Here is a 27470-nt window from a genome sequence, read left to right as displayed (position 1 = left end):
AATTAAACAGGGACTCTGTCCTGAGTTCACAGACACTTCATACAAGTCTGTAGGACAAACGGTTCATTAGTTAGTAAAAGGGGGCGTGGCTAATCAAAAGGGGCGGGAATTTATGAAATATTGTTATGAAGACAATGAGTGATGAGCTATCATCATGTATGACAAGTTTGAGGCAGATTGGACAATGTATGGTCAAGTTAAAAGAGTTAACTGTTTTCAGTTAAAATGTCTGTGTTGGAGGAGGGGAGAGGGAGGGGGGGAGGGCTTTGGTAGCTAAGCAACCACGTGGCCAGGTGGAGTCGACCAATCAGAGCAGAGCAATCAACAGAAACTAACTGTCACTGACAATGCTTTGCTAAAGTGAGCAGCCAGAGGTGGACAAACTGAAAATTCTGGCCTCGAACAGAAAGCATTTTTGGCAAAACCATAACACCTATCACTAATCTGACTTCACTTTGAGCGTCCTGAGTTCTTCCTGAACGTCTACCTATATTTTTTTTTAAGAAAAATGAAAAAATAGCTTTGTTAGAGCGATTTAAAAAAACTCTTACATCTGATTTTTTCAAAAATCCTCACGTGTTTTTAATATGGGACTCAATGGGGCAGTTGATGCGTTTTGGTGGCACTTCTCTGTGTCCTGCGCCCAAACTATAACTCTGACAGGTTTACAAGAGGATTGTGAGTGAGAAGACAAATTTTCCTCCGTTTCTATGTATAAATTATTTCTGTAGAGTGGAATTTGCGGCCTGGAGCGCAGTTTTCAAATTTATTTTTTGACAATTCGTTCTCTCCCTCTCCACTCTGCTTGATGACATCACCGCTCTAGAGTCTGAACATTCCGCGCAATACACACACATGGGAAAATCTCCCTCCCCATTAGTTTGGAAAAATGGAAATGTTTTCGCACTTCGTGCGAAAACTATACGTGCAATCGCTTTGAAATTTCACAGGACTAGAGTTAAATTCAGGCCCTACAACTTTCTAAATCGGTTCGGAATTTTACGAGCAACGGTTTGCGAATGGTGAGGCCCCAAAGTTTGCGCAATGCGTTCCGGATGGGCCAAAAAGTGCACGTTTGTGCACGTTGTGCGAAAACGTGCGCGCCGATCGCTAAAAAAAGTCATTCCACACGATTCCCGATTAGGGCGCAACTTTTGACGTTTTTACTTTTCGCGATTTCTCAAAGCTGTGAGACTAGTTACGCGCCAAAGTTTTTACGGAAGAATAATCTATAACTAGAAAATTCCTAAAGAAATTTTGATTGTGTGCTTGCCTCTGGACCGTGACTCTCGTGGCTTATCAAAAGGGGCACGGATTAAACAGGGACTTTCTGCTGAGTACACTCACACCTCATACAAGTCTCTAGGACAAACGGTTCACTAGTTAGTAAAATGGGCGTGGCTTATCAAAAGGGGCGGGGTTATCAATCACCAGTTAAACAGGGACTCTATGCTGAGTAATCTGACATCTTATACAAGTTTCTAGGACAAACGGTTCATTAGTTAGTAAAAGGGGGCGTGGCTAATAAAAAAGGGCGGGAATTTATGAATTATTGTTATGTAGAACTGAAAAGTGATGAACCATCATCATGCATGACAAGTTTGAGGCAGATTGGACAATGTATGGTCAAGTTATAAGGTCTGGTGTTTTATGAAGAAAGCCATGTCTGTTTACTTAGAGTAAACTGACAGTTATCAGTTAGAATGTCTGTGTTGGAGGAGGGGGGGGGCTTTGGTAGCTAAGCAACCACGTGGCCAGGTGGAGTCGACCAATCAGAGCAGAGCAATCAACTGAAATTAACTGACGATGGAGACAGTTCCGCAGACAGAGGTGGACAAACTTGAAATTCTGGCCTCGAACAGAAAGCATTTTCGGCAAAACCATAGTACCTATCATTGATCCGACTTCACTTTGAGCGTCCTGAGTTCTTCCTGAACATCTACATATGTTTTTGTTTTAAGAAAAATGAAAAAATAGCTTTGTTAGAGCGATTTTAAAAAACTGTTAAAATTTTTTTTTGAGAAATCTTCCTTCATTTTTAACATGGGAGCCGATGCGGCAGTTGGTGCATTTTGTTTGAGCATCTGTGCGTCCTGCGCCCAAACTATAACTCTGACAGCTTTACCAGAGGATTGTGAGTGAGAGGACAAATTTTCCTACGTTTCTATGTATAAATTATTTCTGTAGAGTGAAATTTGCGGCCTGGAGCGCAGTTTTCAAATTTATTTTTTGACAATTCTTTCTCTCCCTCTACACTCTGTTTGATGACTTCCCCACTCTAGAGTCTCCATAGGGTTACATTGGGGGGATTTTTTGACGTGTTTTTGCCCAATAATTTGAAAACCGTTTGTCGAAACCCTTATAAAAGTCATAGCACACTTGTCATGGGCGAGCCGGTCGATTTGATACCATTTTTGTGTATGTGCGACCAAAACTCTGGGAGGAGTAGTCGACCGAAAAATGACACGGAAGAAACGGAAGAAAAATAATAATAAAAATAGTCCCGGTGAATAGTAGTTAGTGTGCTTTTGCAAGCAAGCACACAAAATAATAATAAACATGAGCAATAAGAGATGCCTCGAGCTTCGCTCGAGGCACTCATCCTCACTGCTTGCAGTGAAGATGAGTGCCTCGCTGCTCAGCCGTGGCACTAATAATAACTAGAAACAAAATTCCAGGGAAATTTTGGAGTGCCACGGGACTACTGCCGGATGATTCTCGTGGCTTAAATCAGCAGTTAAACAGGGACTCTGTCCTGAGTTCACAGACACCTCATACAAGTCTGTAGGACAAACGGTTCACTAGTTAGTAAAAGGGGCGTGGCTACTCAAAAGGGGCGGGGAAATAAACCACCAGTTAAACAGGGATTCTGTCCTGAGTTCACAAACACCTCATACAAGTCTGTAGGACAAACGGTTCACAAGTTAGTAAAAGGGGGCGTGGCTACACAATGGGGGCGTGGCTTCAATCAGCAATTAAACAGGGACTCTGTCCTGAGTTCACAGACACCTCATACAAGTCTGTAGGACAAACGGTTCATTAGTTAGTAAAAGGGGGCGTGGCTAATCAAAAGGGGCGGGAATTTATGAAATATTGTTATGTAGACAATCAGTGATGAGCTATCATCATGTATGACAAGTTTGAGGCAGATTGGACAATGTATGGTCAAGTTAAAAGAGTTAACTGTTTTCAGTTAAAATGTCTGTGTTGGAGGAGGGGAGGGGGGGGGGGGGCTTTGGTAGCTTAGCAACCACGTGGCCAGGTGGAGTCGACCAATCAGAGCAGAGCAATCAACAGAAACTAACTGTCACTGACAATGCTTTGCTAAAGTGAGCAGCCAGAGGTGGACAAACTGAAAATTCTGGCCTCGAACAGAAAGCATTTTTGGCAAAACCATAATACCTATCACTTATCCGACTTCACTTTGAGCGTCCTGAGTTCTTCCTGAACATCTACATATATTTTTTTTAAGAAAAATGAAAAAATAGCTTTGTTAGAGCGATCTAAAAAAACTGTTAAATCAGATTTTTTTAAATTCCTCGTGTGTTTTTAATATGGGACTTAATGGGGCAGTTGATGCATTTTGGTGGCGCTTCTCTGTGTCCTGCGCCCAAACTATAACTCTGACAGCTTTACCAGAGGATTGTGAGTGAGACCACAAATTTTCCTCCGTTTCTATGTATAAATTATTTCTATAGAGTGAAATTTGCGGCCTGGAGCGCAGTTTTCAAATTAATTTTTTGACAACTCCTTCTCTCCCTCTCCACTCTGCTTGATGACATCACCAGTCTAGAGTCTGAACATTCCGCGCAATACACACACATGGGAAAATCGCCCTCCCCATTAGTTTGGAAAAATGGAAATGTTTTCGCACTTCGTGCGAAAACTATACGTGCAATCGCTTTGAAATTTCACAGGACTAGAGTTAAATTCAGGCCCTACAACTTTCTAAATCGGTTCGGAATTTTACGAGCAACGGTTTGCGAATGGTGAGGCCCCAAAGTTGGCGCAATGCGTTCCGGATGGGCCGAAAAGTGCACGTTTGTGCACGTTGTGCGAAAACGTGCGCGGCGATCGCTAAAAAAAGTCATTCCACACGATTCCCGATTAGGGCGCTACTTTTGACGTTTTTACTTTTCGCGATTTCTCAAAGCTGTGGGACTAGTTACGCGCCAAAGTTTTTACGGAAGAATAATCTATATATAATAATAATAATAATAATAATAAACATGAGCAATAATAAGAGATGCCTCGTGCTTCGCACGAGGCACTCATCCTCACTGCTTGCAGTGAAGATGAGTGCCTCGCTGCTCAGCCGTGGCACTAATAAACATGAGCAATAATAAGAGATGCCTCGTGCTTCGCACGAGGCACTCATCCTCACTGCTTGCAGTGAAGATGAGTGCCTCGCTGCTCAGCCGTGGCACTAATAAATAAATAATAAACATGAGCAATAATAAGAGATGCCTCGTGCTTCGCACGAGGCACTCATCCTCACTGCTTGCAGTGAAGATGAGTGCCTCGCTGCTCAGCCGTGGCACTAACTAGAAAATTCCTAAAGAAATTTTGATTGTGTGCTTGCCTCTGGACCATCATTCTCGTGGCTCAAATCAACAGTCAAACTGGGATTCTGTCCTGAGTTCACAGATACCTCATACAAGTCTGTAGGACAAACGGTTCACAAGTTACTAAAAGGGGGCGTGGTCACTCAAAGGGGGCGTGGCTTGAGTCAGCAGTTAAACAGGGACTCTGTCCTGAGTTCACAGACACCTCATACAAGTCTCTAGGACAAACGGTTCATTAGTTATGAAAGGGGGCGTGGCTAATCAAAAGGGGCGGGGTTATCAATCACCAGTTAAACAGGGACTTCATGCCAAGTAATCTGACACCTTATACAAGTTTCTAGGACAAATGGTTCATTATTTATGAAAGGGGGCGTGGCTAATCAAAAAGGGCGGGAATTTATGAAACATTGTTCTGTATAAGTGGTCAGTGATGAACCATCATCATGCATGACAAGTTTGAGGCAGATTGGACAATGTATGGTCAAGTTATAAGGTCTCGTGTTTTATGAAGAAAGCCATGTCTGTTTACTTAGAGTAAACTAACAGTTATCAGTTAGAATGTCTGTGTTGGAGGGGGGAGGGGGGAGGCTTTGGTAGCTAAGCAACCACGTGGCCAGGTGGAGTCGACCAATCAGAGCAGAGCAATCAACTGAAATTAACTGACGATGGAGACAGTTCCATCAAAGTGAGCAGACAGAGGTGGACAAACTGAAAATTCTGGCCTCGAACAGAAAGCATTTTCGGCAAAACCATAATACCTATCATTGATCCGACTTCACTTTGAGCGTCCTGAGTTCTTCCTGAACATCTACATATGTTTTTTTTTAAGAAAAATGAAAAAATAGCTTTGTTAGAGCGATTTTAAAAAACTGTTAAATTTTTTTTTTGAGAAATCTTCCTTCATTTTTAATATGGGAGCCGATGCGGCAGTTGGTGCATTTTGTTTGAGCATCTGTGCGTCCTGCGCCCAAACTATAACTCTGACAGATTTACCAGAGGATTGTGAGTGAGAGGACAAATTTTCCTACGTTTCTATGTATAAATTATTTCTGTAGAGTGAAATTCGCGGCCTGGAGCGCAGTTTTCAAATTTATTTTTTGACAATTCGTTCTCTCCCTCTACACTCTGTTTGATGACATCACCGCTCTAGACTCTCCATAGGGTTACATTGGGGGGATTTTTTGACGTGTTTTTGCCCAATAATTTGAAAACCGTTTGTCGAAACCCTTATAAAAGTCATAGCACCCTTGTCATGGGTGAGCCGGTCGATTTGATACCTTTTTTGTGTATGTGTGGCCAAAACTCTGGGAGGAGTAGTCGACCGAAAAATGACACGGAAGAAACGGAAGAAGAACTAGAAAATTCCTAAAGAAATTTTGATTGTGTGCTTGCCTCTGGACCGTGACTCTCGTGGCTTATCAAAAGGGACAGGGATTAAACAGGGACTTTCTGCTGAGTGCACTGACACCTCGTACAAGTCTCTAGGACAAACGGTTCACTAGTTAGTAAAAGGGGGCATGGCTAATCAAAAAGGGCGGGAATTTATGAAATATTGTTATGTATAAGTGGTCAGTGATGAACCATCATCATGCTTGACAAGTTTGAGGAAGATTGGACAATGTATGGTCAAGTTATAAGGTCTCGTGTTTTATGAAGAAAGCCATGTCTGTTTACTTAGAGTAAACTGACAGTTATCAGTTAGAATGTCTGTGTTGGAGGAGGGAGGGGGGAGGGGGGAGGCTTTGGTAGCTAAGCAACCACGTGGCCAGGTGGAGTCGACCAATAAGAGCAGAGCAATCAACTGAAATTAACTGCTGTTGGAGAAAGTTCCGCAGACAGAGGTGGACAAACTGAAATTTCTGGCCTCGAACAGAAAGCATTTTTGGCAAAACCATAATACCTATCATTGATCCGACTTCACTTCGAGCGTCCTGAGTTCTTCCTGAACATCTACATATGTTTTTTTTTAAGAAAGATGAAAAAATAGCTTTGTTAGAGCGATTTAAAAAAACGGTTAAATTTTTTTTTTGAGAAATCTTCCTTCATTTTTAATATGGGAGCCGATGCGGCAGTTGGTGCGTTTTGTTTGTGCATCTGTGCATCCTGCGCCCAAACTATAACTCTGACAGCTTTACCAGAGGATTGTGAGTGAGAGGACAAATTTTCCTACGTTTTTATGTATAAATTATTTCTGTAGAGTGAAATTTGCGGCCTGGAGTGCAGTTTTCAAATAAATTTTTTGACAATTCGTTCTCTCCCTCTACACTCTGTTTGATGACTTCTCCACTCTAGACTCTCCATAGGGTTACATTGGGGGGATTTTTTGACGTGTTTTTGCCCAATAATTTGAACACCGTTTGTCGAAACCCTTAGAAAAGTCATAGCACACTTGTCATGGCCGAGCCGGGCGATTTGATACCTTTTTTGTGAATGTGCGACCAAAACTCTGGGAGGAGTAGTCGACCGAAAAATGACACGGAAGAAACGGAAGATTAAAAATAACTAGAAAATTTCTAAAGAAATTTTGATTGTGTGCTTGCCTCTGGACCGTCATTCTCGTGGCTCAAATCAACAGTCAAACAGTGACTCTGTCCTGAGTTCACAGACACCTCATACATGTCTGTAGGACAAACGCTTCACAAGTTAGTAAAAGGGGGCGTGGTCACTCAAAGGGGGCGTGGCTTGAATCAGCAGTTAAAAAGGGACTCTGTCCTGAGTTCACAGACACCTCATACAAGTATCTAGGAGAAACGGTTCATTAGTTATGAAAGGGGGCGTGGCTAATCAAAAGGGGCGGGGTTATCAATCACCAGTTAAACAGGGACTTCATGCCGAGTAATATGACACCTTATACAAGTTTCTAGGACAAACGGTTCATTAGTTATGAAAGGGGGCGTGGCTAATCAAAAAGGGCGGGAATTTATGAAATATTGTTATGTGTAAGTGGTCAGTGATGAACCATCATCATGCTTGGCAAGTTTGAGGAAGATTGGACAATGTATGGTCAAGTTATAAGGTCTCATGTTTTATGAAGTCTGTTCACTTAGAGTAAACTGACAGTTATCAGTTAGAATGTCTGTGTTGGAGGAGGGAGGGGGGAGGGGGGAGGGGGGAGGCTTTGGTAGCTAAGCAACCACGTGGCCAGCTGGAGTCGACCAATAAGAGCAGAGCAATCAACTGAAATTAACTGCTGTTGGAGACAGTTCTGTAGACAGAGGTGGACAAACTGAAAATTCTGGCCTCGAACAGAAAGCATTTTTGGCAAAACCATAATACCTATCATTGATCCGACTTCACTTTGAGCGTCCTGAGTTCTTCCTCAACATCTACATATGTTTTTTTTAAGAAAGATGAAAAAATAGCTTTGTTAGAGCGATTTAAAAAAACTGTTAAATTTTTTTTTTGAGAAATCTTCCTTCATTTTTAATATGGGAGCCGATGCGGCAGTTGGTGCATTTTGTTTGAGCATCTGTGCGTCCTGCGCCTAAACTATAACTCTGACAGCTTTACCAGAGGATTGTGAGTGAGAGGACAAATTTTCCTACGTTTCTATGTATAAATTATTTCTGTAGAGTGAAATTTGCGGCCTGGAGCGCAGTTTTCAAATTTATTTTTTGACAATTCTTTCTCTCCCTCTACACTCTGTTTGATGACTTCCCCACTCTAGACTCTCCATAGGGTTACATTGGGGGGATTTTTTGACGTGTTTTTGCCCAATAATTTGAAAACCGTATGTCGAAACCCTTAGAAAAGTCATAGCACACTTGTCATGGGCGAGCCGGTCGGTTTGATACCTTTTTTGTGTATGTGCGGCCAAAACTCTGGGAGGAGTAGTCGGCCGAAAAAACAACACGGAAGAAACGGAAGAAAAAGAATAAAAATAAGCCCACGGAATAATAGTTAGTGTGCTTTTGCAAGCAAGCACACAAAACTAGAAAATTCCTAAAGAAATTTTGATTGTGTGCTTGCCTCTGGACCGTGACTCTCGTGGCTTATCAAAAGGGGCAGGGATTAAACAGGGACTTTCTGCTGAGTGCACTCACACCTCATACAAGTCTCTAGGACAAACGGTTCACTAGTTAGTAAAATGGGCGTGGCTTATCAAAAGGGGCGGGGTTATCAATCACCAGTTAAACGGACTCTATGCTGAGTAATCTGACATCTTATACAAGTTTCTAGGACAAACGGTTCATTAGTTAGTAAAAGGGGGCGTGGCTAATAAAAAGGGCGGGAATTTATGAATTATTGTTATGTGGAACTGAAAAGTGATGAACCATCATCATGCATGACAAGTTTGAGGCAGATTGGACAATGTATGGTCAAGTTATAAGGTCTCATGTTTTATGAAGTCTGTTTACTTAGAGTAAACTGACAGTTATCAGTTAGAATGTCTGTGTTGGAGGAGGGGGGGGCTTTGGTAGCTAAGCAACCACGTGGCCAGGTGGAGTCGACCAATCAGAGCAGAGCAATCAACTGAAATTAACTGACGATGGAGACAGTTCCATCAAAGTGAGCAGACAGAGGTCGACAAACTTGAAATTCTGGCCTCGAACAGAAAGCATTTTCGGCAAAACCATAATACCTATCATTGATCCGACTTCACTTTGAGCGTCCTGAGTTCTTCCTGAACATCTACATATGTTTTTTTTTAAGAAAAATGAAAAAATAGCTTTGTTAGAGCGATTTTAAAAAACTGTTACATTTTTTTTTTGAGAAATCTTCCTTCATTTTTAATATGGGAGCCGATGCGGCAGTTGGTGCATTTTGTTTGAGCATCTGTGCGTCCTGCGCCCAAACTATAACTCTGACAGCTTTACCAGAGGATTGTGAGTGAGAGGACAAATTTTCCTACGTTTCTATGTATAAATTATTTCTGTAGAGTGAAATTTGCGGCCTGGAGCGCAGTTTTCAAATTTATTTTTTGACAATTCTTTCTCTCCCTCTACACTCTGTTTGATGACTTCTCCACTCTAGACTCTCCATAGGGTTACATTGGGGGGATTTTTTGACGTGTTTTTGCCCAATAATTTGAAAACCGTTTGTCGAAACCCTTATAAAAGTCATAGCACACTTGTCATGGGCGAGCCGGTCGATTTGATACCTTTTTTGTGTATGTGCGACAAAAACTCCGGGAGGAGTAGTCGACCGAAAAACAACACGGAAGAAACGGAAGAATAATAAAAAGAAGTAGAAATAAGCCCGGTGAATAGTAGTTAGTGTGCTTTTGCAAGCAAGCACACAAAACTAGAAAATTTCTAAAGAAATTTTGATTGTGTGCTTGCCTCTGGACCATCATTCTCGTGGCTCAAATCAACAGTCAAACAGTGACTCTGTCCTGAGTTCACAGATACCTCATACAAGTCTGTAGGACAAACGGTTCACAAGTTAGTAAAAGGGGGCGTGGTCACTCAAAGGGGGCGTGGCTTGAATCAGCAGTTAAACAGGGACTCTGTCCTGAGTTCACAGACACCTCATACAAGTCTCTAGGACAAACGGTTCATTAGTTATGAAAGGGGGCGTGGCTAATCAAAAGGGGCGGGAATTTATGAAACATTATTATGTATAAGTGGTCAGTGATGAACCATCATCATGCTTGGCAAGTTTGAGGAAGATTGGACAATGTATGGTCAAGTTATAAGGTCTCATGTTTTATGAAGTCTGTTCACTTAGAGTAAACTGACAGTTATCAGTTAGAATGTCTGTGTTGGAGGGGGGAGGGGGGAGGCTTTTGTAGCTAAGCAACCAGGTGGCCAGGTGGAGTCGACCAATAAGAGCAGAGCAATCAACTGAAATTAACTGACAGTTCCTTCACAGTGAGCAGACAGAGGTCGACAAACTGAAAATTCTGGCCTCGAACAGAAAGCATTTTTGGCAAAACCATAATAGCTATCATTGATCAGACTTCACTTTGAGCGTCCTGAGTTCTTCCTGAACATCTACATATATTTTTTTTAAAGAAAGATGAAAAAATAGCTTTGTTAGAGCGATTTTAAAAAACTGTAAAAAAAATTTTGGGGAGAAATCTTCCTGCATTTTTAATATGGGAGCCAATGAGGCAGTTGATGTGTTTTGTTTGTGCATCTGTGCGTCCTGCGCCAAAACTATAACTCTGACAGCTTTACCAGAGGATTGTGAGTGAGAGGACAAATTTTCCTACGTTTCTATGTATAAATTATTTCTGTAGAGTGAAATTTGCGGCCTGGAGCGCAGTTTTCAAATTTATTTTTTGACAATTCCTTCTCTCCCTCTACACTCTGTTTGATTACATCCCCACTCTAGACTCTCCATAGGGTTACATTGGGGGGATTTTTTGACGTGTTTTTTCCCAATAATTTGAAAACCGTTTGTCGGAACCCTTATAAAAGTCATAGCACACTTGTCATGGGCGAGCCGGTCGGTTTGATACCTTTTTTGTGTATGTGCGAGCAAAACTCTGGGAGGAGTAGTCGACCGAAAAAACACCACGGAAGAAACGGAAGAATAATAATAAGACATAAGCCCGGTGAATAGTAGTTAGTGTGCTTTTGCAAGCAAGCACACAAAATAAAAATAGTCCCGGTGAATAGTAGTTAGTGTGCTTTTGCAAGCAAGCACACAAAATAAGCCCGGTGAATAGTAGTTAGTGTGCTTTTGCAAGCAAGCACACAAAACTAGAAAATTTCTAAAGAAATTTTGATTGTGTGCTTGCCTCTGGACCGTGACTCTCGTGGCTTATCAAAAGGGGCAGGGATTAAACAGGGTCTTTCTGCTGAGTGCACTGACACCTCATACAAGTCTCTAGGACAAACGGTTCATTGGTTATGAAAGGGGGCGTGGCTAATCAAAAAGGGCGGGAATTTATGAAATATTGTTATGTATAAGTGGTCAGTGATGAACCATCATCATGCTTGACAAGTTTGAGGCAGATTGGACAATGTATGGTCAAGTTATAAGGTCTCATGTTTTATGAAGAACAACATGTCTGTTTACTTAGAGTAAACTGACAGTTATCAGTTAGAATGTCTGTGTTGGAGGAGGGGAGGAGGGAGCGGGGAGGCTTTGGTAGCTAAGCAACCACGTGGCCAGGTGGAGTCGACCAATAAGAGCAGAGCAATCAACTGAAATTAACTGCTGTTGGAGAAAGTTCCGCAGACAGAGGTGGACAAACTGAAATTTCTGGCCTCGAACAGAAAGCATTTTTGGCAAAACCATAATACCTATCATTGATCCGACTTCACTTTGAGCGTCCTGAGTTCTTCCTGAACATCTACATATGTTGTTTTTTTTAAGAAAGATGAAAAAATAGCTTTGTTAGAGCGATTTAAAAAAAACGTTAAATTTTTTTTGGGGAGAAATCTACCTGCATTTTTAATATTGGAGCCAATGAGGCAGTTGGTGCGTTTTGTTTGTGCATCTGTGCGTCCTGCGCCAAAACTATAACTCTGACAGCTTTACCAGAGGATTGTGAGTGAGAGGACAAATTTTCCTACGTTTCTATGTATAAATTATTTCTGTAGAGTGAAATTTGCGGCCTGGAGCGCAGTTTTCAAATTTATTTTTTGACAATTCCTTCTCTCCCTCTACACTCTGTTTGATGACATCCCCACTCTAGACTCTCCATAGGGTTACATTGGGGGGATTTTTTGACGTGTCTTTGCCCAATAATTTGAAAACCGTTTGTCGAAACCCTTATAAAAGTCATAGCACACTTGTCATGGGCGAGCCGGTCGATTTGATACCTTTCTTGTGTATGTGTGGCCAAATCTCTGGGAGGAGTAGTCGACCGAAAAATGACACGGAAGAAACGGAAGAAGAATAAGCCCACGGAATAACAATTAGTGTGCTTTTGCAAGCACACAAAATAAAAATAGTCCCGGTGAATAGTAGTTAGTGTGCTTTTGCAAGCAAGCACACAAAATAATAAGACATAAGCCCGGTGAATAGTAGTTAGTGTGCTTTTGCAAGCAAGCACACAAAATAAGCCCACGGAATAACAATTAGTGTGCTTTTGCAAGCACACAAAACTAGAAAATTTCTAAAGAAATTTTGATTGTGTGCTTCCCTCTGGACCGTGACTCTCGTGGCTTATCAAAAGGGGCAGGGATTAAACAGGGACTTTCTGCTGAGTGCACTGACACCTCGTACAAGTCTCTAGGACAAACGGTTCAATAGTTAGTAAAAGGGGGCGTGGCTAATCAAAGGGGCGGGGTTATCAATCACCAGTTAAACAGGGACTCTATGCCGAGTAATCTGACACTTCATACAAGTTTCTAGGACAAACAGTTCATTAGTTATGAAAGGGGCGTGGCTAATCAAAAAGGGCGGGAATTTATGACACATTGTTATGTAGAACTGGTAAATGATGAACCATCATCATGCTTGACAAGTTTGAGGAAGATTGGACAATGTATGGTCAAGTTATAAGGTCTCATGTTTTATGAAGTCTGTTCACTTAGAGTAGACTGACAGTTATCAGTTAGAATGTCTGTGTTGGAGGAGGGAGGGGGGAGGGGGGAGGCTTTGGTAGCTAAGCAACCAGGTGGCCAGGTGGAGTCGACCAATAAGAGCAATCAACTGAAATTAACTGACAGTTCCGTCACAGTGAGCAGACAGAGGTCGACAAACTGAAAATTCTGGCCTCGAACAGAAAGCATTTTTGGCAAAACCATAATACCTATCATTGATCCGACTTCACTTTGAGCGTCCTGAGTTCTTCCTGAACATCTACATATGTTTTTTTTTTTTAAGAAAGATGAAAAAATAGCTTTGTTAGAGCGATTTAAAAAAACTGTAAAAACATTTTTTGGGAGAAATCTTCCTGCATTTTTAATATGGGAGCCAATGAGGCAGTTGGTGCGTTTTGTTTGTGCATCTGTGCGTCCTACGCCCAAACTGGAGCACAGTTTTCAAATTTATTTTTTGACAATTCGTTCTCTCCCTCTACACTCTGTTTGATGACATCACCACTCTAGACTCTCCATAGGGTTACATTGGGGGGATTTTTTGACGTGGTTTTTCCCAATAATTTGAAAACCGTTTGTCGAAACCCTTAGAAAAGTCATAGCACACTTGTCATGGGCGAGCCGGTCGATTTCATACCTTTTTTGTGTATGTGCGACCAAAACTCTGGGAGGAGTAGTCGACCGAAAAATGACACGGAAGAAACGGAAGATTAAAAATAAAAATAGTCCCGGTGAATAGTAGTTAGTGTGCTTTTGCAAGCAAGCACACAAAATAAGCCCACGGAATAACAATTAGTGTGCTTTTGCAAGCAAGCACACAAAATAAGCCCACAGAATAAAAATTAGTGTGCTTATGCAAGCAAGCACACAAAATAAAAATAAGCCCACGGAATAACAATTAGTGTGCTGCAAGCAAGCCCACAAAATAAGCCCACAAAATAACAATTACGGTGCTTTTGCAAGCAAGCACACCAAATCAGCCAGGTGAATAGTAGTTAGTGTGTTTTTGCAAGCAAGCACACAAAATAAGCCCATGGAATAACAATTAATGTGCTTTTGCAAGCAAGCACACAAAATGAGCCCACGGGATAACAATTAGTGTGCTTTTGCAAGCACACAAAATTATATAATAAATACATATTCTTCATGATCTGTGTGCAAAAATTAATTGTTTCATTCATTCATAGAGTAACTAAAGCTGCTGAATAACTGAAAGAACTGAACGAGAAAGTTACAGACTGAAGGACAGTCAACCAGCTGACTGACTGTTAACCGGTGAACCAAACAGTGAAACAGTCAGTAAACAGTTAAACACGTAAACAGTCAGTAAACAGTTAAACATGTAAACAGTCAGTTAGCTTGTAGCTGTTAGCTTACCTGGTCTGTGTCCACGTGTTTTCCCTCACGTGCTGCTCCACGTAATGCCGTGGTTGTAGTTTTTAGAGTAACAATTTAAACTACAAAATACACTCAAACACACAAACGAGCAAACTAACAGAGCAGTAAAACAGCCAGCAGCAGCAGTCAACGGAGAGTCAGACCGGAGCCAGAAGGGGCGGGGCTTCATATTAACTTTGGCGCGTCTCTGCGGGGCGGGGCTGGTTACGGGCTCGTGCCCCGCTCACACGAGCCGCCCGGGTGAAGAATAACGAGCACACACAAGAGGAAAACATGTGGAGGTAATCCACCAATAGGAGCGCAGAGAAGTGTGACTGGATGCGGTATCAACCAATCACAGAGCAGAATCTTCGTCCGCTGTTAAAAAATTAAATGAGTTCAGATGTAATATGTAATATAAACGTCTTCTGCTTTTAATTATTTATGATAATAAAAATAATAATAAGAATGATTTAAACGTTAAAATATTAATGTAACATGAAGTCTTTATAAAAAAAAATGTTTTGATCTATGGTGGGGTTTTAAAAAAAAACATTTTGTAATTGTATTTATTAAAATTAATTTTTGGTATTATTGAATCATTTATTTGAGACGTTCAGGGACCTCCGGTTTATTTATTCTTGTTTCAACTTTATTTATTTTTTTACAGAAGCTTTAATACAAACAAAGAAACTTTGTGAGTTTCATCCAATCAGAAGCTGAGGAGACATTTTCAAAAATAAAATGTTGAAAAGGTTTTTAAGAGTTATTTTTATTTCATTTATTTTACATAAACACATTTCCCAGAATCCCTCTGAACACACAGCTTGAATGAACTGAGGCAGCGTGTGCGTGTCTACAGTGTGATCTCCTGCAGCTCCTTCAGCAGCTGCTCCTCCTTCTGAACTTTCTCTAGCTGAGGAAACAAACACACCTTTAGTCCTCATCACTCATCAATAATCTGTCAGATTAAACATTTGTTCATTTTTGTAAATAAATATATTTTTTAAATGTATGTATGTATTTTTTTTTTAATTTTCTCTGCATTCACACATTTATTTCCACAAATTCATTTATCTCTGGATTATTTCTTTATTCATGAAATAAAATAAATCATTAATAAATATGGGGGTGAAAAATACATAAAAAGGTAAATAAATAAAAAAAGTTAAAAAATTAAATTGATTTATAGAGTTGAAAATTACGACAAATAAATAAATAGGAAAATTAAATTAATCAGGGAATTAATACAAAGTTAAATAAAGTAAGAATTACATTTGAAATATCCCTTGATTTACTTTTTGGTGAATTTAATGGCATTATATATGAATATATATATATATATATATATATATATAGATGAACATCACCTGGTTCTTCTGCAGAACTTTCCCCGCCGCCTGCTGATCCTTCAGCTCCTCAATCGCCTTCAACTTCTGAAACAGCCAATCACAGCTCAGCATGACCGACCAATCACACATTATTATTATTATTGTCATTATTACATATTATTATTATTATTATTATGTCTTCACCTTCTTCAGGTTTTTGATCTTCTTGTCGGTCTCCGGGTCGCCACTGCTCGGCTCTGATTGGCTGTCGCTGACGGGGGCGGGGTCAGAGGGAGGTTCAGGTTTGGCCTCCTGCTGAATCATTATTATCATTATTATTATTATTATTATTATTATTATTATTATTATTATTGTTATTATTATTGGCTGACAGCTGATTGGCTGACAGCAGCTCACCTGTTTGGCTTTCTTGGCTTCTCTCTTCTTCTGGTTCTTCAGAGCCGACTTGGACAAAGACTTCTCTGCTGCAGGACGCAGGTTCTGAGGAGGCTCCTCCTCATGCTGACACCACCACCACAACAACAACAACAACACCACACCACATGGGGTTAAAGTCAGCTGACTGCAGCTCTGACAGCAATGAGATTGAGATTAATCTTAAATGAATAAACAGATCCAAAGGATAGTCTGTCTGATGTTAAATCTGTGTTTTTCTGGCTGGACTCTGGTTCAGCAGCATTACCATTATTAACAGCGTGCTGTGTCAGGATGCAGTGCATGCTGGGGGTTGTAGTTCTTTGTGTGTGAAGCTGCAGTGCATGCTGGGAGCTGTAGTTCTGTGTGTGAGGCTGCAGTGTATGCTGGGAGCTGTAGTTCTGTGTGTGAGGCTGCAGTACAAGCTCGGGGCTGTAGTTCTGTGTGTGGCTGCAGTGCATGCTGGGCACTGTAGGTGTGTGTGTGTGTGTGTGTGTGTGTGGCTGCAGTGCATGCTGGGAGCTGTAGTTGTGTGTGTGAGGCTGCATTGCATGCTGGGAGCAGTAGTCGTGACTCACCAGTTTGGCGCTGGGTGTGGCAGGCAGGTGTCTGAGTGCGGGGGGGCGGTAGGCGGTTGTGGGTGGGGCCTGCGTGCTGCCCAGCCCGCTGGGCGCTGTCTGGTACCTGACGGGCCGTTCGGGGAAGCTTCCGTCGGGGAACGGCTGCCAGCGGACCTCCCAGAGCTCCGCCCCCTCCACCGCATCCCGCTGTAGCAGCACGGAGCCTGTGTAGTGCCAGATCTTAAAGCCATTACTGACCCGCAGCCGCGGCGAGCATGTCGCTGTGACAACATGCTCGCCGTCCGGACACCAGGAGAAGTGGGTGGCGTCCGGTGCCTGAGGCTTGGACACCTGCAGGGGGCAGGGCAAGAAGAGGGGGGGTGGGGCAAGAGGTGAGAGCACGCAGAGCGCCAACGGCAGGTTCTACTTCGTGTCTGTTTCCCAGTATAAAGGATCCTCAGGCTGGATCTGAAGGATTCTATGTCATCGACTGCTGAAAGACTGTCCTGATGTCCAGGATCCTCCAGAGGACAGAGTCCTTCTGTTGATAATTGTGTGTATCCTCAGTGTCCCGAGTACCTATAATGCCTTGCGGTCACCGGTCTACCGGGAGATTAAAAATGGCTAGCGAAGAAACAGCAGCGCCGGCAGAGCAATATGAATTTAAATATATTTAAAGTTTACACTGAATATTTGTTATCACATAACTTACAAAAACTGATCAAAGTCAAACAAAACATGCATAAACAAATACCAGAATATTTAGCTAAAGATAATAAACATCATGTCGATACATTACCAGTTAAGTTAATTGATGCTGTCGGCTAAAGTTAATTAATGTAAATTCAAGAGGTCTCAAACTGATCCAGGAAAGGGCCAAGTGGGCGGCTGCAGGTTTTTGTTCCAACCTAGCAAGAGCACACCTGATATGACTAATCAACCGAGTGAAGACAGCTTAGGTGATTAGATGAGTGAGGTCATGTGTGCTCCTGCTTGGTTGGAATGAAAACCTGCAGCCAGTTGGCCCTTTCCTGGATCGGTTTGAGACCTAAAGTATACGTAGCTATGCCATTCAGAGTTATACATGCGTTTATTGTGTTAACAGACTGACAGTCCGCTATTATCCGTTATTGTTACTTATAAATAATGGTTATTTATAAATAGCTGTTATTGTTCTGTAAAATTAAAAAAAAAGAGAACTAGAAAATCTTCATGGTGAGTTCTGCTCCAGGGTCAGTGAAATATTCAGGTTTAATCCACTTTATGGCTTTTACTTGCTAAATCGTGGAGATTCAACCTTAAAGCTTTCTTCTTCTATCTTCTTCCATTTCCACTAATATGTGTCAGTGAGCTGATGCCAAAGACACATGTCTCAACTGGTTTAAAAAAGGCAGCACTGAATTTAAACAGACCGTCCTGTTACACAATGAATCAGACCTGCATACGAGCATTAGTGGTTCTACCAGAGAGAGGAAGGACTCTGGAGGACCCGACGACGAAGGAGGGTCCTGGACATAGGGATACAGCCTGTCTGTCTGTGTACAGGCACATCTCAAAAAAATAGAATATCATGAAAAAGTTCAATATTTTTTGGCAATTATTTCAGAAAGTGAGTTTAGTTGTAATTTTGATGATTATGGCTTACAGATAATGAACACACAAAACTCAGTGTTTCAGAAAATTAGAATATTACATAAGATAAATTAAAAAAAAGGATATTTTAAACACAAATGTCAGGCTTCTGAAAAGTATGTTCATTTCTATACACTCAATACTTTGTTGGGCTCCTTTTGCATGAATTACTGCATTAATACGGCGTGGCATGGAGGTGATCAGCCTACAGCACCATGTTGCTTTTATAGCAGCCTTCAGGTCATCTGGTGTCTCTTCCTCTTGACAACAGCCCATAGACTCCTATGGGGTTCAGTTCAGCAGAGTTTGCTGGCCAGTCCAGCCCAGTAACACCATGGTCATTGAACCAGCTTTTGGTACCTTTGCCAGTGTGGGCAGGTGCCAAGTCCTGCTGGAAAATGAAATCAGCATCTCCGAAGAGCTCTAAAATGTCCTGGTAGATGGCTGCGTTGACTGTGGACTTCAGAAAACAGTGGACCAACACCAGCAGAGGACATGGCCCCAAATCACCACTGACTGTGTACTCCAATATTGGACTTTTCACAAGATTCACATTTTCTGAGACACTGAGTTTTGTGTTTTAATTATCTCTGAACCAGAATCATCAAAATTACATGAAAAACAGGCTTGAAATATTTCACTCTATATGTAATGAATCTATATAATGTATGAGTTTCACTTTCTGAAATGATTGACAAAAAATATTGAACTTTTTCATGATATTCTAATTTTTTGAGATGCACCTGTACTTCTTGTCTGTCTGTGAACTTCCTGTCTGTTCTTCTTCACCTGTTTGTATTTCTTCACGTCCCAGACCTCCATCTGTCCTCGCAGGTTCCCGAAGCCAGCGAGGACCAGGATGTTCCCCTGAGGACTGAGAGTCAGAGACAAGGATTAATGATGATCCGAAGAACGCCGTGAATCGTGTTGATGTGTGGTGGCGTGTTGATGTGTGGTGGCATGCTGATGTGTTGACGTGTTGATGTGTAGTGGCGTGTTGATGCGTTGTGGCGTGTTGATGCGTGGTGGCGTGCTGATGCATGTTGGCGTGTTGATGTGCCGATGTGTGGTGGGGTGTTGATGTGTTGACGTGCTGATGTGTGGTGGGATGTTGATGTGTGGTGTGTTTATGTGTGGTGGTGTGCTGATGTGTAGTGGCGTGCTGATGTGTTGGCGTGCTGATGTGTTGACGTGCTGATGCGTGGTGGCGTGCTGATGCGTGGTGGCGTGCTGATGCGTGGTGGCGTGCTGATGCGTGGTGGCGAGTTGATGTGTGGTGGTGTGTTGATGTGTGGTGGCGTGCTGATGTGTGGTGGTGTGCTGATGTGTGGTGGTGTGTTGATGTGTTGGCGTGCTGATGTGTGGTGTGTTGATGTGTGGTGGCGTGCTGATGTGTGGTGGCGTGCTGATGTGTGGTGGCGTGCTGATGTGTGGTGGCGTGCTAATGTGTGGTGGCGTGTTGATGTGTGGTGGCGTGTTGATGTGTGGTGGCGTGCTGATGTGTGGTGGCGTGCTGACCTGTAGTAGGCGGCGTTGCGGGGGCCGGTCCCAAAATCGAATAGCGGGTCACACTTGAGGCTATAGACCGTGGCCTTGGCCGGCATGAAGCCGTACACCACGCAGAACTCTGTGGAGCCCGGACTCCATGCGACATCGTAGATCGGACCGTTCTTCGCTGTTTCAAACAGGAAGTGACGTCATAAACACCGGAGCTCATCTTATATATTATTGTTATATGATTATTACCATCAGACTCACCCAAAGGGACCTGAGATGTTTCTCCGCTGGCCGCCAGGTAGTGAAGCGTCTGAGTCCCATAATACGACGCTCCGCTCTTATCCACTTCAGAGCTCGCTGTAACCAACACGGCCGAGGCTACACACACACACACACACACACACACACACACACACACACACACACACACACACACACACACACACACACACACACACACACACACACACACACACACACACACGTTCTTTAATAACTGGATTGCTAAGGGATGTGAGAGATCAAGCTTTCAACATGTTTGTGTGTGTGTGTGGCGGCCACCAATAACAGCAGATCAATCAACTGCAGTTGCTCCTGTTCCATTTGACGCCACTGAGAGAGGTGAAAACAGGTAAAAGTTCCCCTCGAACAGAAAGCATTTTTGTCCAAACCGTAGCTCATATCAGTGAACAGACTTCACTTTGAGCATTCTGAGTTATTCCTGAACGTCTACATATGTGTTTTGTGAAGAAAAATGAAGAATGTCAAAGTCATAGCACACTTGTCATGACCGAGCCGGTTGATTTGATACCTTCTTTATTGTATGTGCGACCAAAACTCTGGGAGAAGTAGTCGACCAAAAAAAACACGGGAGAAACGGAAGAATTAGAATAAGCCCGGTGGAGAGAATATAGTGGCTCTGACAAGCACACTCAATAATCATGTTTCAATTTATTTCAACATTTATTATTTAATCTTTGCTTGTTCCCTAGGACCAGGACCAGGCCAAGGACCAGGACCAACTCCCTCACCTCTCTTGTTCCACTGCATGGTGACTCTGTCGGCCTGGAAGAAGCTCTTGTTGGCGAGTGCAGCGGTGGGCCCGCCCAGCACTGGGTACTGGTACAGACGCACGAACGACGGCGCTCCTTTACTGCCTGGAACGTAGACGCAGACCTGGAGGGGACAAACGGGACCAGGATCAGCTGTAAACCTCCTCTGGTCTCTGCTGGATCAGGACCGAGACTCTCACCTTACTAGGCGCTTCTCCAGGAGACAAAACGAAGTCCGAAACCTTCTGCATGTGAAGCTTATTGGAGATGGTTTCTGAGGGAGAGACACAGGGTCAGACAATCACCTGGAGAAAACTGGGCCAGACTATCACCTGGAGACAACTGGGTCAGACTATCACCTGGAGACAACTGGGTCAGACTATCACCTGAAGACAACTGGGTCAGACTATCACCTGGAGACAACTGGGTCAGACTATTGTAGTGTAAATAATGTGGTGGGAGCTAGCTAGTACCTCCTTGTGAGGCTCTCTCGAGGGACTACGTAGCTATTTGTATGACAAATTGTGATTAAATAATGTAAACCTGAGTGATCTGTATGATGTTATGTATAATCAAAATGCTGCAGAGATTTAACTAAGATGTGGAAAAGTACTGGAAGACAGGAAAATGAGATAAGGCCCCATGTAGAATGTTAGGTTTGTGCCAGAAAAAACACCTGTGATCTTTCGCCAGAGATGCTTATTAGTGTGGTTGCCCAGGAGAGCTGATAAGAGCAAGGTTTCCCAGCTGGGCAAAAAGCAGCATTAACAGTGATCAAAACAAGTGTCTTTTCTTCAGCTGCATATTCTTCCCCCCTACCCACCCCTAAACATATTGGTGTCTCACTGCCAGGAGATGAGGTAATGCCACCTGCACCCAGGGGGCGGATATTAACTGAATAAATCATAAATAAAATGACGTTTGGGGCAGCCCCTAGGAGGAGAAATATAAAGAATCAACAAATTTTATTGGTGTAAAGTTCATAATGAATATTTATTATGGGATGGACATGTATGTGTAAATTCTCTATAAAACCTCATGTAAGTTTCATTTCGAGTTAGAGAGCTTATGGACTGCACCTTGTGTGTATTATATTTGTTCTCTCCACTTTTTATCGATAATAAAGTGTTGTCACAACATCTTGGACTCCTGCTTGAAGATTTTTGAGACCTGTTAGAGAGTTTTTTTGAGCTGTTTTCCAACTGGGCTTTTGAATAACTGTTAAAGACCGAGAAGTAATATTTTCCAATTGGACTCCTTTAAAGACTGATTTATGAGCTATTTGACCTACAACTTGGACCAGCAAATTACACGACACTATCACCTGGAGACAACTGGGTCAGACTATCACCTGGGTGAGACTATCACCTAGGCCAGACAATCTCCTGGAGTCAAATGAATCAGACTATCACCTGGAGACAACTGGGCTCTGACTATGACCTCGGGATGACTGGGCTCTGTCTATGTCAGGTGTTTCTTACTGAAGTCGTTGTTCTCGTAGAACTGCAGCTCGTTGTTGACGCTCCTCACTGAGATCTTCTCGTCATCAGACCAGCTGGGACACCTGCAGCCAATCAGAGCACAGAGCTGCAATATGACACAAACACTGTGTGATGAGTGTGTGTGTGTGTGTGTGTGTGTGTGCTCACCATGACTCCACCTTCTTCTGGTACAGAGCTTTGATCAGCTGACCGCTCTGAACGTCCCACAGCTGCAGGTTGGCTTCACCCTGAGGACTGTCCTGAGCCTCTACACACACACAGTCACACACACAGTCACAGTCACACACACACACACACACACACACACACACACACGCACATCACTCTGTGTCATCTGGGTTAGGGTATTCTGGTATTGTGTTGGTGTGTGTGGTGTCTTACTGCTGTACGGTTGCCAGGTGGCCAGGATGTTGTTGAGAGGAGAAATCTGCAGCAGAGACGTCTTTGGAAGGTCAAAGGTAGAGACGACTGAACCGTCTGAGGAATTCACCACAGAGACACTGAGACAGACAGACAGGTAGAGAAACAGACAGACGGACAGAATCTTTACTGATATTTAGTGAATTAATCCTTTAAATCTTATACTATAATTTAAAGCTCATTATTATTAACATCAAATATTAAAGGTTACTTCTGTCCGTTGCACCAGCTGAACAGAGTCCCGTCTCTGCTGAAGGAGACACACCTGCTGGGCCGAGCGTCCCTGAGAAAGACAGACAGACACACAAAACATGTTATTAATTAATATATTCATATAATAATGTACATTAATGTAAACTGATTGTGGTGTTACCTCTGGAAGGACGAGTGCTGCTCACATGTTGGAGGACCAGAGAGAAGAGACGTCCCATCAGAGCCACGCACTACACACACACACACACACACACACACACACACACACACACACACACACACACACACACACACACACACACACACACACACACACACACACACACACACACACTTAATGAGTACTTCATGCCAGAGGCTTCTATATACACTCCTGAACAAAATCTTCAGACCATTGAGAAAAAGTATTTTCATTTGTTGTTGGTGGAACATAACCAGGTCTTCAGCAGAGCTTTGACATGCAAAAAGAATTAACAGGAGCAAGGGACAAAAGCAATTTATTGAAAACTGCATTTTAACTCAAACAGGCTGTTCATCAGTTGATCAAAAGTTTAAGACCATAGCCTTAGGAAGTCCAAAACACAACTAAAAGTGTCAAAAGGACTCAGCAGTTAGTAGCCCCACTGTTCTTGTTGATGACTTCAAACATTCGTTCAGGCATCATGATGTGAGTGTTTCCAGGAGACTATGGGTGAAAATGGCTTCATGAAGAGCATCCACGGTCTGGAACTGACGTCTGTTTCTGTAAACTTCCTCTACCATCCATCCCCAAATGTTCTCATTAGGATCAGATCAGGGGAACATTGAGGATGGTCCAAAAGAACGACGTTACTCTCCTGAAGTAGTCTTTGGTCAGGCGGGTGTTGTGAACTAGTGTTGTCCTGTTGAAGAACCAGTCATCACCACACAGACCAGGCCCTCAGTCCAGAGGGATGAGCACTGCTAGATCTCTGCAGAACAGGCCGCGGTTTAACGGCCTGATCCATAGACTGTATAAATAATGGACGTCTTGACATCTCGTTGGTTTGTGGCCGTTTGAGGCATTGAGTTCAGCGTTACACTCGTCGCCATCTTGTTTCCGGAAACGGGGAGCAGACCATATCTGGACTGTGGAGGAGCGAAAGGGATCTGATCACACTGACTAGTTTAAATTTTGGTTACTGACCTGAACACTGAACAGAGACTTCTTGGAGTTTCTGTTGGACCAACCAAATGCTGAACAAGACATTTAATGAACAAAACGTCCAAATAAACTGTCATTAAGTGAAAACACAGTGAAAAAGTCAAAGTTATGAGACCAAACCAATAAACAACCTTTATTTATGTCTATATAACGTTATATATAACTTTATTGACACAGTGCCATTGTTCTGCTTCTCTCCTGATAACGACTCGCCTTGTTAGTGACCTGTCAATCAAAGGTAGCATGATCATTCAATTCTTTATCGTCTATTTTCTTTTAAATAGGGCCATTATTTACACTATTAACATCAAATTGTCTTGAAGAAGACTTTTTAATAGTGAATGAGACCATAGTGTTGTCCTAAAAACATTTCTGAGGTAATAAATCAAGTGAGACTTTTTCTCATTTTGTATTGAAATTGATGGAGCCAAATGCTTCTGCAGCCGTCAGCGCCCCCTGCTGGAGTCTCTGGTAGAATGCAGCTGAAGGATCTTCCTGGTTTGCCTCCCTACTCAGACCTGGAGGTTGCTGCCTGCCCTGAACAGCCTGAAGCTGCATTGTTCTATTGAAAAAGAGCTGCCCAGATCCTAATGGAGCCTCCTCCACTGTGCTGATAGAAAACACCTCCAGTGGGATCTCCTTGTCATGCCAGTAACGTTTGAAGCCAACAGGACCATCCAGGTTACATTTTTTCTCGTCAGAGAATAAAACTTTTTCCACCTTTCAATGTCCCATCTTTGGTGCTCCCTTGCAAAGTGCAAATGGGCAAGTTTGTGTCCTGAGAGGAGACATGGCCTTTGAAGACATTTATTGTTCCTTAAGTCTTCTGTTGCAGATGCCGCCTTATGGTTATTGGGCTACAGTCAGCATCAGTAAGGGTTAATCTGGGTCGAGGATCGGCCTGTGTCCTCACAGACAACCTGGAGTATCCTCCGGCTCAGAGCAGGGGAAATGTTTTTGGGTCTACCACTTGACTTTTTGTCCCATAAGCCTCAAGATCCTATAAGAAATATAAAACGGCTGTCTTACTGCATCCAACTTCAGCAGAGATGGAGCGTTGGGAGACGATTTGTTGTGTAGCCTTAACAATTAGCCATGTTCAAAGATGGAAAGCCTTTTTTGCTTCTAACCATCAGGAGATCATGACAGCATGAATGTCTGGTAGAAACCCGACATGAAAGACAGATTTCTGCACAGATTTTGACTTTTTAAGGCTATGGGCTTTGATCAGATGATGAACAGCCTGTTTAAATGCAGTTTTCAATGCAGTTTTCAATAAATTGCCTACTCTATTTTCTTTGTCTCTTGCTCCTGTTTATTCTTTTTGCATTTCGAAGCTCTACTGACAACCTGGTTATGTTCCACCAAACGACAAATTAGAATGCTTGTTATTTTTCCCCCGGTCTTAAGATTTTGTTCAGGAGTGTTTCATTGTATTTATAAATAAAATAAAAAAAACAAAAAATAAAAAATATAAATCAATATAAAAATAAACTCTAAAAAAATATCCAAAATGAAAGAAGAAGAAAAAAACATTTAAAAATAACTTAGTTAAGTAAAAAAATCAAACTAATTTGACATATTTATTTATTATTCTAACAGCTGTCTCTGAGTTCTTTACTCTGTGTTTCATTATTTGTTGAGTTCCAGTTTTCTTATCATTAGTCTGTTGATTATAAATCAATCAGTAATGATTTCAGCAGTAATTCAATCAGTCAGACTGAGAGCTGAATATAAACTTGATCCCGTTCAGGATCCTGATCACTGACCTCCAGCAGAGAATCACTCTGACACATTTATGATCCATCAGGTAAAACATAAATCAAACCTGAACGAGACTAACTGACTGATCCTTCAGTAGAACAGTCCGCTCACTAGACCTGTCACAAGAACACATTTTTCAGGACGAAATATTTTCCCAGAAACTATTACGAAAAACGATAGTATTGTAGTATCGATGTTGTTTTAGTTTTATAACGATATTAGAGCATAATAAGTTTGTCCTTTTCCACAACAATTAATTTTTAAATCTGGAGAATATTAAACATTGAAATTGAAATGAGGAAAAGAAAGATTAAAACATCCTCGATAAATGAAACATAAATAAATAAACTACAACCAAAACCAAAAAATAGACTTTTAGGCTCTGTTAACAAATCATTGCACTGAGATACTAATTATGTTTTATATTATTTTATTATTAAAATAACATATACACAGCTGGAATGGCTGCTTGAGAAATATAGGGTTTGTTGGCAGTTGGTGCTGCCTGTCAAACATTTGCAGCTTTACTTTAAACACAAAAAAGCACAAAAAGTCACACATAAACAACAATATATTGAGTCTAGAAAAAAAACTATCGTGTCCATTTTTATATATTTAACTAAGTTTGGTGTAAAATATGTCCTGAGAGAAGCTGAGGTCTGAGACCAGATCCCATCAGAGAATGTGTTAATTAAAGGTTTCCACATGTATCGGCTGGTCAGGATGTTAGTTTAAATAACAATAAATATATAATCTGTTCCCTCTAGTAAAACTCTTCAAATCGGCATAAATAAAATCTGACAAACAGACAAAATTTAAGTTGCTTCAGATCTCGTGGTTCTACTGAGCCGAGGATCAATAACCCTCTAAACTCTCACTGATACATTATTTATTGATTTATTGGAGCCGAATTGACCAGATTAGCGGACTGGTTTTATTTCAGGGAGTTTCTGACTGCAGAGAATCAGCTGAAACCGGCAGAAAACAGACATACTCTGACCGGCGGCTATAGCCTCTGTCTGTCCGGTGAGTCTCCGGTTAAACATCAAACATTTAACAGTTTAACGTTTTAAAAACAACAACAATTATAAACTCTGAACACACACCTGCGAGTAGCGGGATGGGGGGCGCCATGTTTACGTGTGCCGGAAGAAGAAACGCAGCTCCCGGAAACACGTCACAGATCAGTGGGCGGGACTATCAGTGCCACATCAGCAGACGGTCCGCGCGCCGCTGCAACACGTCATCACTACCGGTTAACAAACGGTTTTATTTTTTATTCAGACACAGACTGACGCGATGATCAAACAGTAACAAACTCTGATTCACATCACAGAGAGAAAGTTTTATTTTTAAAACGTTTAAAGTTCAACAGCTGCGTCAAGCGACGCGAGCGCGATTCAGGGGAGGTGACTTCCGTTTTCAAAGTAAAAGCGCTACATGTGTTAAAATCATAGAATGTATAAAATGGTTAAAATAAAAAAAACTAAATTAATTT

At 42.0% G+C, this 27470-nt stretch overlaps 2 protein-coding genes across 4 annotated transcripts in view; both read right to left on the bottom strand.

The window, feature by feature from the left end:
• tsen34 (TSEN34 tRNA splicing endonuclease subunit) overlaps window positions 1–14896 on the bottom strand; it is a 64014-nt gene extending 49118 nt beyond the window's left edge. For both annotated transcript variants that reach the window (XM_059331625.1, XM_059331624.1), the window contains exon 1: window positions 14384–14896. The gene's annotated coding sequence lies outside the window, so the exon portion shown is untranslated. The remainder of the gene's footprint in view (window positions 1–14383) is intronic.
• Window positions 14897–15138: 242 nt separating this feature from the next.
• Window positions 15139–27159, bottom strand: eif2a (eukaryotic translation initiation factor 2A). Of its 2 annotated transcripts, none has more exons than XM_059331608.1 (16): window positions 27079–27159; window positions 23186–23255; window positions 23024–23095; window positions 22774–22892; window positions 22540–22639; window positions 22372–22454; window positions 21091–21164; window positions 20870–21014; window positions 20100–20216; window positions 19860–20016; window positions 19131–19215; window positions 16728–17060; window positions 16132–16236; window positions 15919–16029; window positions 15754–15819; window positions 15139–15299 (listed from the first exon to the last, which is right to left on the bottom strand). In XM_059331608.1, the coding sequence occupies exons 1-16, from the start codon at window positions 27104–27106 to the stop codon at window positions 15240–15242; spliced, it is 1725 nt and encodes a 574-aa protein (XP_059187591.1). In that variant the 5' UTR covers window positions 27107–27159; the 3' UTR covers window positions 15139–15239. The 2 variants fall into 2 exon arrangements, with proteins under 2 accessions (XP_059187591.1, XP_059187592.1); XM_059331609.1 differs by having other exon boundaries at window positions 15919–16026.
• Window positions 27160–27470: the final 311 nt, after the last annotated feature.

The sequence above is a fragment of the Centropristis striata genome, chromosome 4, assembly GCF_030273125.1.
Source record: "Centropristis striata isolate RG_2023a ecotype Rhode Island chromosome 4, C.striata_1.0, whole genome shotgun sequence".
In the NCBI taxonomy this organism is placed as follows: domain Eukaryota; kingdom Metazoa; phylum Chordata; class Actinopteri; order Perciformes; family Serranidae; genus Centropristis; species Centropristis striata.
The sequence above is the reverse complement of the archived record's forward strand: the minus strand, read 5'-3'. Positions and strand labels throughout refer to the sequence as shown.